At 48.0% G+C, this 12,685-nt stretch overlaps 1 protein-coding gene across 1 annotated transcript in view; it reads left to right on the forward strand.

The window, feature by feature from the left end:
• LOC109909764 (zinc finger CCHC domain-containing protein 2) overlaps positions 1-12,685 on the forward strand; it is an 81,673-nt gene that overhangs the window by 58,633 nt on the left and 10,355 nt on the right. Inside the window, exons 7-9 of the mRNA XM_020508782.2 lie at positions 720-791; positions 6,849-6,909; positions 7,997-8,120. Coding sequence (XP_020364371.2) covers positions 720-791; positions 6,849-6,909; positions 7,997-8,120 — 257 coding nt within the window. The remainder of the gene's footprint in view (positions 1-719; positions 792-6,848; positions 6,910-7,996; positions 8,121-12,685) is intronic.

The raw sequence follows: 12,685 nt of genomic DNA on the forward strand, positions 1-12,685 counted from the left end.
TCCTCCCTGAGCCCTGTTCTCCTCCCTGAACCCTGTCCTACTCCCTGAGCCCTGTCCTCCTCCCTGAGCCCTGTCCACCTCCCTGAGCCCTGTCCTCCTCCCTGAGCCCTGTTCTCCTCCCTGAACCCTGTTCTCCTCCCTGAACCCTGTCCTACTCCCTGAGCCCTGTCCTCCTCCCTGAGCCCTGTCCTCCTCCCTGAACCCTGTCCTCCTCCCTGAGCCCTGTCCTCCTCCCTGAGCCCTGTCCTCCTCCCTGAGCCCTGTCCTCCATCCTGAACCCTGTCCTACTCCCTGAGCCCTGTCCTCCTCCCTGAACCCTGTCCTCCTCCCTGTGGGTTCCCTGGGAGGTGCTGAGTGATCCACACACGTCTGAGTGATCAAAGGGCCAGGTGGTGAAGGAGAGGGTCACACATCTCCCAGAGGGACACAGGTCAGATCAGGTGTGACCTCTGTGGTTAAAGGCAGTGTTTCACCTACCTCGATTTCCCCTACCTGTGGCGGCGGCTTGTCTGACTTGGTGCGTCATTTTACTAGTTCACCTGACACCAATATCAGTTTTCCTCTGGGAAGGTCATTATGGGGTATTCTGAGGTGGAATTAGATTGCGAGTTAAGGGCACGTTCGACATAGCAGTCGAAAGTCGATCAGTCTGTCACAATTTACCCATGATGCATTAATGTTTTGATGCTCTCAAACACAGTGTCTGTGCCTCTCTCCAGGTAACCCTGCAGCTCTGGGGAAGTCCTTCAAGGAGGATGGTTCTGAGGCATCCAGCCAAGAGGAAGTTGTGTGTAAGTAACCCCCCACCCAATCCGGTTCACCCCCCACCCAATCCGGTTCACCCCCCACCCAATCCGGTTCACAGTCCACCCTACTCATTCCAATATGGTCACCCCCCAACACAGTCCACCCTACTCCCTACTCATTCCAACATGGTCACCCCCCCAACACAGTCCACCCTACTCATTCCAACATGGTAACCCCCCCCAACACAGTCCACCCTACTCCCTACTCATTCCAATATGGTCACCCCCCCAACACAGTCCACCCTACTCATTCCAACATGGTCACAACCCCAACACAGTCCACCCTACTCATTCCAACATGGTCACCCCCCCAACACAGTCCACCCTACTCATTCCAACATGGTCACCCCCCAACACAGTCCACCCTACTCATTCCAATATGGTCACCCCCCAACACAGTCCACCCTACTCATTCCAACATGGTCACCCCCCAACACAGTCCACCCTACTCATTCCAATATGGTCACCCCCCAACACAGTCCACCCTACTCCCTACTCATTCCAACATGGTCACCCCCCAACACAGTCCACCCTACTCATTCCAACATGGTCACCCCCCCCAACACAGTCCACCCTACTCATTCCAACATGGTCACCCCCCAACACAGTCCACCCTACTCATTCCAACATGGTCACCCCCCCCAACACAGTCCACCCTACTCATTCCAATATGGTCACCCCCCAACACAGTCCACCCTACTCCCTACTCATTCCAACATGGTCACCCCCCCAACACAGTCCACCCTACTCATTCCAACATGGTCACCCCCCCAACACAGTCCACCCTACTCATTCCAATATGGTGACCCCCCAACACAGTCCACCCTACTCATTCCAACATGGTCACCCCCCCAACACAGTCCACCCTACTCATTCCAATATGGTCACCCCCCAACACAGTCCACCCTACTCATTCCAACATGGTCACCCCCCCAACACAGTCCACCCTACTCATTCCAACATGGTCACCCCCCAACACAGTCCACCCTACTCATTCCAATATGGTCACCCCCCAACACAGTCCACCCTACTCATTCCAACATGGTCACCCCCCAACACAGTCCACCCTACTCATTCCAATATGGTCACCCCCCAACACAGTCCACCCTACTCCCTACTCATTCCAACATGGTCACCCCCCAACACAGTCCACCCTACTCATTCCAACATGGTCACCCCCCCAACACAGTCCACCCTACTCATTCCAACATGGTCACCCCCCAACACAGTCCACCCTACTCATTCCAACATGGTCACCCCCCAACACAGTCCACCCTACTCCCTACTCATTCCAATATGGTCACCCCCCCCAACACAGTCCACCCTACTCCCTACTCATTCCAACATGGTCACCCCCCCAACACAGTCCACCCTACTCATTCCAATATGGTCACCCCCCAACACAGTCCACCCTACTCATTCCAACATGGTCACCCCCCCCAACACAGTCCACCCTACTCATTCCAACATGGTCACCCCCCAACACAGTCCACCCTACTCATTCCAATATGGTCACCCCCCCAACACAGTCCACCCTACTCCCTACTCATTCCAACATGGTCACCCCCCAACACAGTCCACCCTACTCATTCCAACATGGTCACCCCCCAACACAGTCCACCCTACTCATTCCAACATGGTCACCCCCCAACACAGTCCACTCTACTCATTCCAACATGGTCACCCCCCCAACACAGTCCACCCTACTCATTCCAATATGGTCACCCCCCAACACAGTCCACCCTACTCCCTACTCATTCCAACATGGTCACCCCCCCAACACAGTCCACCCTACTCATTCCAACATGGTCACCCCCCCAACACAGTCCACCCTACTCATTCCAATATGGTCACCCCCCAACACAGTCCACCCTACTCATTCCAACATGGTCACCCCCCCAACACAGTCCACCCTACTCATTCCAACATGGTCACCCCCCCAACACAGTCCACCCTACTCATTCCAACATGGTCACCCCCCAACACAGTCCACCCTACTCCCTACTCATTCCAATATGGTCACCCCCCCCCAACACAGTCCACCCTACTCCCTACTCATTCCAACATGGTCACCCCCCCCAACACAGTCCACCCTACTCATTCCAACATGGTTACCCCCCCAACACAGTCCACCCTACTCATTCCAACATGGTCACCCCCCCAACACAGTCCACCCTACTCATTCCAACATGGTCACCCCCCCAACACAGTCCACCCTACTCATTCCAACATGGTTACCCCCCCAACACAGTCCACCCTACTCATTCCAACATGGTCACCCCCCCAACACAGTCCATCCTACTCATTCCAACATGGTCACCCCCCCAACACAGTCCACCCTACTCATTCCAATATGGTCACCCCCCAACACAGTCCACCCTACTCCCTACTCATTCCAACATGGTCACCCCCCCAACACAGTCCACCCTACTCATTCCAACATGGTCACCCCCCCAACACAGTCCACCCTACTCATTCCAACATGGTCACCCCCCAACACAGACCACCCTACTCCCTACTCATTCCAACATGGTTACCCCCCCAACATAGTCCACCCTACTCATTCCAACATGGTCACTCCCCAACACAGTCCACCCTACTCCCTACTCATTCCAACATGGTTACCCCCCAACACAGTCCACCCTACTCATTCCAACATGGTCACTCCCCAACACAGTCCACCCTACTCCCTACATTTAGTTTTCACCAGGGGGGGTGGGTGTCTAACTGTCTGTCCTAACTCCAAATTTTATGTCTCCTGTCGATTTGCGGAAAGTCTGAGCTGTCGCTCTCTGTCTGTCTCTCTATTCAATTCAATTCAATTCAAGGGCTTTATTGGCATGGGAAACATGTGTTAACATTGCCAAAGCAAGTGAGGTAGATAACATACAAAGTGAATATATAAAGTGAAAAACAACAAACATTAACAGTAAACATTACACATACAGAAGTTTCAAAACAATAAAGACATTACAAATGTCATATTATATATATACAGTGTTTTAACAATGTACAAATGGTTAAAGGACACAAGATAAAATAAATAAGCATAAATATGGGTTGTATTTACAATGGTGTTTGTTCTTCACTGGTTGCCCTTTTCTCGTGGCAACAGGTCACAAATCTTGCTGCTGTGATGGCACACTGTGGAATTTCACCCAGTAGATATGGGAGTTTTTCAAAATTGGATTTGTTTTCGAATCTGTGTAATCTGAGGGAAATATGTCTCTCTCTGTCTCTCTCTCAGATTCTGATTCTGATTCTCTCTTTCTCTCTCTGACTGTCTGATTCTCTCTATCTCTCTCTGACTGTCTGATTATCTCTATCTCTCTCTGACTGTCTGATTCTCTCAGATTTTCTGATTCTCTCTTTCTCTCTCTGACTGTCTGATTCTCTCTCTGACTATCTGATTCTCTCTGACTGTCTGATTTTCTCTCTCTCTCTCTGACTGTCTGATTTTCAACTGACTCTGATTTTCTCTCTCTCTCTCTGACTCTCTCTCTCTGACTCTGATTCTCTCTCTCTCTGACTCTCTCTCTCTCTCTGACTCTCTCTCTCTCTGACTCTGATTCTCTATTTCTCTCTCTGACTCTGATTCTCTCTCTGTCTCTGATTCTCTATTTCTCTCTCTGACTCTGATTCTCTCTCTGTCTCTTTTAAAAGAATATAGACATTTCAAATGTAATATGATTGGCTCTGTCTCTCTCTCTCTCTGATTCTCTCTCTGATTCTCTCTCTCTCTCTGATTCTTTCTTTCTCTCTGATTCTCTCTTTCTCTCTCTCTCTAATTCTCTCTTTCTCTCTCTGACTCTCTGATTCTCTCATTCTGACTCTCTCCCTTGCATTTCTGAGGCTATATATTGCCCGTCGTCCATGCTCTAGCTTCGCAGGCTATTCACAGCCCTAGGGATGCTAATGCTAGCCCCTGTGGTGCTGTGGTATAGCCTTTAAATAGCACACAACGTAAATATTACGGGTAGCCATTTGATTACCGGTTCAGGAGTCTTATGGCTAAAATGGGTAAAAACTGTTGAGAAGCCTTTTTGTCCTAGACTTGGTACCGCTTGCCATGCGTTAGTAGAGAGAACAGTCGATGACTGGGGTGGCTGGGGTCTTTGACAATTTTTAGGGCCTTCCTCTGACACCGCCTGTTGTAGAGGTCCTGGATGGCAGGAAGCTTGACCCCAGTGATGTATTGGGCTGTACGCACTACCCTCTGTAGTGCCTTGCGGTCAGAGGCCGAGCAAATACCATGCAGTGATGCAACCAGTCACTGACCAGTCACCAACTCGATGTAGCAGCTGTAGAACCTTTTGAGAATCTCAGAACCCATGCCAAATCTTTTTAGTTTCCTGAGGGGGAATAGGTTTGTTGTGCCCTCTTCGACTGTCTTGATGTGTTTGGACCATTCTAGTTTGTTGGTGATGTGGACACCAAGGAATTTGAAGCTCTCAACCTGCTCCACTACAGCCCCGTCGATGAGAATGGGGGCATGCTCGGTCCTCCTTTTCCTGTAGTCCACAATCATTTCCTTAGTCTTGGTTCCGTTGAGGGATAGGTTGTTATTCTGGCACCACCCAGCCAGGTCACTGACCTCCTCCCTATAGGCTGTCCCGTCGTTGTCGGTGACCAGGCCTACCACTGTTGTGTCATCTGCAAATTTAATGATGGTGTTGGAGTCATGCCTGGCCATGCTGTTGTGGGTGAACAGGGAGTACAGGCGAGGACTGAGCATGCACCCCTGGGGGGCTCCAGTATTGAGGATCAGCGTGGCAGATGTGTTGCTACCTACCCTCACCACCTGAGGGTGGCCCGTCAGGAAGTTCAGGATCCAGTTACAGAGGGAGGTGTTTAGTCCCAGGATCCTTAGCTTAGTGATGAGCTTTGAGGGTACTATGGTGTTGAACGCTGAGCTGTAGTCAATGAATAGCATTCTCACATAGGTTTTCCTTTTGTCCAGGTGGGAAAGGGAAGTGTGGAGGGCAATAGAGATGGCGTCATCTGTGGATCTGTTTGGGCGGTATGCAAATTGGAGTGGGTCTAGGGTTTCTGGGATAATGGTGTTGATGTGAGCCATTACCATGCTTTCAAAGCACTTCATGGCTACAGACGTGAGTGCTACGGGTCTGTAGTCATTTAGGCAGGTTGCCTTCGTGTTCTTGGGCACCGGGACTATGGTGGTCTGCTTGAAACATGTTGGTATTACAGACTCCGACAGGGAGAGGTTGAAAATGTCAGTGAAGACACTTGCCAGTTGGTCAGCGCATGCTCGCAGTACACGTCCTGGTAATCCGTCTAGCGCTGCGGCCTTATGAATGTTGACCTGTTTGAAGGTCTTACTCACATCGGCTGCGAAATACGTGATCACACAGGAGTCCGGAACATCTGATGCTCTCATGCATGCCTCAGTGTTGCTTGCCTCGAAGCGAGCATAGAAGTTATTTACCTCATCTGGTAGGCTGGTGTCACTAGGTAGCTCTCGGCTGTGCTTCCCTTTGTAGTCTGTAATAGTTTGCAAGCCCTGCCACATCCGACGAGCGTCTGAACCGGTGTAGTACGATTCAATCTTAGCCCTGTATTGACGCTTTGCCTGTTTGATGGTTCGTCGGAGGGCATAGCGGGATTTCTTATAAGCTTCCGGGTTAGAGTCCCGCACCTTGAAAGCGGCAGCTCTACCCTTTAGCTCAGTGCGAATGTTGCCTGTAATACATGGCTTCTGGTTGGGGTATGTACGTGCAGTCACTGTGGGGACGATGTCCTCGATGCACTTATTGATAGAGCCAGTGACTGATGTGGTGTACCCCTCAATGCCATCGGAAGAATCCCGGAACATGTTCCAGTCTGTGCTAGCAATACAGTCCTGTAGTTTAGCATCTGCTTCAATCTGACCACTTTTTTATAAATGAATTAATGTCTGTTGCTACTCACTGATCTCACTAGGTATGGAAACGAGTGTTGATGTGAAATGTTGATTAAAGTGCATTGGTTTCCTGTCAACTATGAATGAATAAATAAATTAATAAATGTCTTCAAACCCTTCAGATTTGGATCCGTACGTTCTGGGACACCGAAAGAAACATGTCAGCAATAGACCCTGCCATAGGTAGGCACCCTATTGAAACACGTCAGCAATAGACCCTGCCATAGGTAGGCACCCTATTGAAACACGTCAGCAATAGACCCTGCCATAGATAGGCACCCTATTGAAACATGTCAGCAATAAACCCTGTATTAGGTAGGCACCCTATTGAAACATGTCAGCAATAGACCCTGCCATAGGTAGGCACCCTATTGAAACACGTCAGCAATAGACCCTGCCATAGGTAGGCACCCTATTGAAACATGTCAGCAATAGACCCTGTCATAGGTAGGCACCCTATTGAAACATGTCAGCAATAGACCCTGCCATAGGTAGGCACCCTATTGAAACACGTCAGCAATAGACCCTGTATTAGGTAGGCACCCTATTGAAACATGTCAGCAATAGACGCTGCCATAGGTAGGCACCCTATTGAAACACGTCAGCAATAGACTCTGCCATAGGTAGGCACCCTATTGAAACACGTCAGCAATAGACCCTGCCATAGGTAGGCACCCTATTGAAACACGTCAGCAATAGACCCTGCCATAGGTAGGCACCCTATTGAAACACGTCAGCAATAGACCCTGCCATAGGTAGGCACCCTATTGAAACATGTCAGCAATAGACCCTGTCATAGGTAGGCACCCTATTGAAACATGTCAGCAATAGACCCTGCCATAGGTATGCACCCTATTGAAACACGTCAGCAATAGACCCTGTATTAGGTAGGTGCCCTATTGTCCCGACACCGTAGTAGGTGGCAGGGCCAATCCCATTTAAATTGTAAATAACTGTAAATAACATTTATGTTCCAAATTTTCCTAATTGAAAAGCATTGAAGAGATTTGAAATTGAAGTTCACATTGTACTTCCTGAATTGAAAAGGAATTGAACCCAACCCTAGAAGGTAGAAGTTGCTCCTAATCACAAGTCCAGAGACTACCTGATGATTATGGTTTGGAATGGGGATAGATTAGCCTGATCCTAGATTTGTGGTTAGTAGCCCCCCCCCCCCCCCCCCCCCAGTGCAGATATACACCATATGTTTGTTTCTGATGAAAGACCTGAAAATGATTCTTATACCCCCTAACTTTTTTTCCCCCTGCAGCGTTCCCGATGCCAAAAGTTCCCAGGGAGAGAGCATTCGAAAGGGGTCACACAGCCTGCCTGACTGGACGAGGAAGACCTACACGCTTCAACTCGATCAGGAGGCCTCTGGGGGCCCAGAGCAGGTGAGACAGACACATGCTACATCCAAAGCTACACAAAGCTACATCCAAAATGGCCCCCCTATTCCCTTTATAGTGCACTACTGTTGACCAGGGCCAAAAGGTGGTTCTGTACAGGAAGTAGGGTGCCATTTGAGATACAGACAAATTCTCACAAATACAAAGACGTTACAGTTGTTGCTAAGCAATTAAACCATTGTTGTTTTTGTTTTTTCAGATTGTCATGTATCATGTTCAAATGTATGAACAGGCATTTTGATTGGTTGTTTTTTGTGTTTGTTTTTTTTAACTTTTAAAATGGCCCCATAGCCGTGGGGTTACATAGACTGAGAAAGAGTTCATTTAGACCAGGCAGACATGTCCTATTTTAAGATGGATGATCTCTACTTCTCCCCTGTAGCATGTGTTGTGTCAATGACCAAATTAGGGCTGATGCTCTGTATAAGCAACATACATGTGTGGGTGGGTGTGTGTTTGTGTGTTTGTGTGTTTGTGTGTGTGTGTGTGTGTGTGTGTGTGTGTGTGTGTGTGTGTGTGTGTGTGTGTGTGTGTGTGTGTGTGTGTGTGTGTGTGTGTGTGTGTGTGTGTGTGTGTGTGTGTGTGTGTGTGTGTGTGTGTGTGTGTGTGTGTGTGTGTGCGTGCGTGCGTGGGTGTGAACATGTTATATTCTTATTTACAATAAAAGTGACTCCAAAATGACACAATACATTATTTACCATTCATTTCTATTGGGCACAAAATAAGTTCAAACACAACCATAACAAACTGCAAATGAATCCAACAAGTTTGTAGAGTCACAAGCTTGATGGAGTCATTGCGTGTTAAGAACATGGGACCAAATACAACACTTGACTACATTTAATTAAATTAACTTTAAGAGTAAATACCAATGACACCTTCAAATGGAGGGATTAGATACATAAAGATATACAAATATTAAATAAAGTAAAACATAAAGTGCTTTCATTTCTAAACTGTAAAACTGATACACAAAGTATGTGGACACCTTCTCGTCGAACATCTCATTCCAAAATCATGGGCATTAATATGGAGTTGGTCCCCCCCCCTTTTGCTGCTATAACAGTCTCCACTCTTCTGGGAAGGCTTTCCACTAGATGTTGGAACATTCCTGCTATAACAGCCTCCAGTCTTCTGGGAAGGCTTTCCACTAGAGGTTGGAACATTCCTGCTATAACAGCCTCCAGTCTTCTGGGAAGGCTTTCCACTAGATGTTGGAACATTGCTGCTATAACAGCCTCCAGTCTTCTGGGAAGGCTTTCCACTAGATGTTGGAACATTGCTGCTATAACAGCCTCCAGTCTTCTGGGAAGGCTTTCCACTAGATGTTGGAACATTCCTGCTATAACAGCCTCCAGTCTTCTGGGAAGGCTTTCCACTAGATGTTGGAACATTGCTGCTATAACAGCCTCCACTCTTCTGGGAAGGCTTTCCACTAGATGTTGGAACATTGCTGCTATAACAGCCTCCACTCTTCTGGGAAGGCTTTCCACTAGATGTTGGAACATTGCTGTGGAGACTTGTTTTCATTCAGCCACAAAAGCATTAGTGAGGTCGGGCACTGATGTTGGGCGATTAGACCTCACTTTGTGCATCGAGGGAATTGTCATGCTGAAACAGGAAAGGGCCTTCCCCAAACTGTTGCCACAACGTTGGAAGCACAGAATCATCTAGAATGTAATTGTATACTGTAAGGTTAAGATTTTCCTTCACTGGAATCATGAAAAACAGCCCCAGACCATTATTCCTCCTCTGCCAAACTTTACAGTTGGCACTATGCATTCGGGCAGGTAGCGTTTTCCTGGCATCTGCCAAACCCAGATTCGTCCGTCGGACTGCCAGATGGTGAAGCGTGATTCATCTGTTCAGAGAATGCGTATCCACTGATCTAGAATCCAATGGTGGGGAGCTTTACACCACTCCAGCAAACGCTTGGCATTGGGCATGGTGATCTTATGCTTGTGTGCGGCTGCTCGGCCATGGAAACCCATTTCCTGAAGCTCCCGACGAACAGATACTGTGCTGTCGTTGCTTCCAGGACAGACGAGGACAGACGATTTTTACGCGCCACGCGCTTCAGTACTCGGCTGAACTGTTGTTGCTCCTAGACGTTTCCCATTTCACAATAGCAGAACTTACAGTTGACCGGGGGGCAGCTCTAGCAGGGCAAAATCTCTGAGCTCTTCAGTAAGGCCATTCTACTGGCAATGTTTGTCTATGGAGATTGCATGGCGGTGTGTTCGATTTTATACACCTGTCAGCAACAGGTATGGCTGAAATGGTCAAATCCACTCATTTGAAGGGGTGTCTACGTACTGCTGTATATATAGTGTATGTTTATAGTGTTTATAGTGTATGTATGTGAATACCCTTGTATATAAGTTGACATTCTGTACTGTCACCTCATATAACACATTGTATCTCAAATCCAAAATGCTGGAGTACAAATTAAATATTTTAGCTGTACTGTTTTTTATTTTTATTTTTTTATTTCACCTTTATTTAACCAGGTAGGCTAGTTGAGAACACCTTTATTTAACCAGGTAGGCTAGTTGAGAACACCTTTATTTAACCAGGTAGGCTAGTTGAGAACACCTTTATTTAACCAGGTAGGCTAGTTGAGAACACCTTTATTTAACCAGGTAGGCTAGTTGAGAACACCTTTATTTAACCAGGTAGGCTAGTTGAGAACACCTTTATTTAACCAGGTAGGCTAGTTGAGAACAAGTTCTCATTTGCAACTGCGACCTGGCCAAGATAAAGCATAGCAGTGTGAGCAGACAACAAAGAGTTACACATGGAGTAAACAATTAACAAGTCAATAACACAGTAGAGAACAAAGGGGGAGTCTATATACAATGTGTGCAAAAGGCATGAGGAGGTAGGCAAATAATTAAAATTTTGCAGATTAACACTGGAGTGATGAATGATCAGATGGTCATGTACAGGTAGAGATATTGGTGTGCAAAAGAGCAGAAAAGTAAATAAATAAAAACAGTATGGGGATGAGGTAGGTGAAAAAGGGTGGGCTATTTACCAATAGACTATGTACAGCTGCATCGATCGGTTAGCTGCTCAGATAGCTGATGTTTGAAGTTGGTGAGGGAGATAAAAGTCTCCAACTTCAGCGATTTTTGCAATTCGTTCCAGTCACAGGCAGCAGAGTACTGGAACGAAAGGCGGCCAAATGAGGTGTTGGCTTTAGGGATGATCAGTGAGATACACCTGCTGGAGCGCGTGCTACGGATGGGTGTTGCCATCGTGACCAGTGAGCTGAGATAAGGCGGAGCTTTACCTAGCATGGACTTGTAGATGACCTGGAGCCAGTGGGTCTGGCGACGAATATGTAGCGAGGGCCAGCCGACTAGAGCATACAAGTCGCAGTGGTGGGTGGTATAAGGTGCTTTAGTGACAAAACGGATGGCACTGTGATAGACTGCATCCAGTTTGCTGAGTAGAGTGTTGGAAGCCATTTTGTAGATGACATCGCCGAAGTCGAGGATCGGTAGGATAGTCAGTTTTACTAGGGTAAGCTTGGCGGCGTGAGTGAAGGAGGCTTTGTTGCGGAATAGAAAGCCGACTCTTGATTTGATTTTCGAATGGAGATGTTTGATATGAGTCTGGAAGGAGAGTTTGCAGTCTAGCCAGACACCTAGGTACTTATAGACGTCCACATATTCTAGGTCGGAGCCATCCAGGGTGGTGATGCTAGTCGGGCATGCGGGTGCAGGCAGCGACCGGTTGAAAAGCATGCATTTGGTTTTACTAGCGTTTAAGAGCAGTTGGAGGCCACGGAAGGAGTGTTGTATGGCATTGAAGCTTGTTTGGAGGTTAGATAGCACAGTGTCCAAAGACGGGCCGAAAGTATATAGAATGGTGTCGTCTGCGTAGAGGTGGATCAGGGAGTCGCCCGCAGCAATTGCAACATCATTGATATACACAGGAATTGAACCCTGTGGCACCCCCATAGAGACTGCCAGAGGACCGGACAGCATGCCCTCCGATTTGACACACTGAACTCTGTCTGCAAAGTAATTGGTGAACCAGGCAAGGCAGTCATCCGAAAAACCGAGGCTACTGAGTCTGCCGATAAGAATATGGTGATTGACAGAGTCGAAAGCCTTGGCAAGGTCGATGAAGACGGCTGCACAGTACTGTCTTTTATCGATGGCGGTTATGATATCGTTTAGTACCTTGAGTGTGGCTGAGGTGCACCCGTGACCGGCTCGGAAACCAGATTGCACAGCGGAGAAGGTACGGTGGGATTCGAGATGGTCAGTGACCTGTTTGTTGACTTGGCTTTCGAAGACCTTAGATAGGCAGGGCAGGATGGATATAGGTCTGTAACAGTTTGGGTCCAGGGTGTCTCCCCCTTTGAAGAGGGGGATGACTGCGGCAGCTTTCCAATCCTTGGGGATCTCAGACGATATGAAAGAGAGGTTGAACAGGCTGGTAATAGGGGTTGCGACAATGGTGGCAGATAGTTTCAGAAATAGAGGGTCCAGATTGTCAAGCCCAGCTGATTTGTACGGGTACAGGTTTTGCAGCTC

This window comes from Oncorhynchus kisutch, linkage group LG18 (assembly GCF_002021735.2).
Source record: "Oncorhynchus kisutch isolate 150728-3 linkage group LG18, Okis_V2, whole genome shotgun sequence".
NCBI classification, from domain to species: Eukaryota; Metazoa; Chordata; class Actinopteri; order Salmoniformes; family Salmonidae; genus Oncorhynchus; species Oncorhynchus kisutch.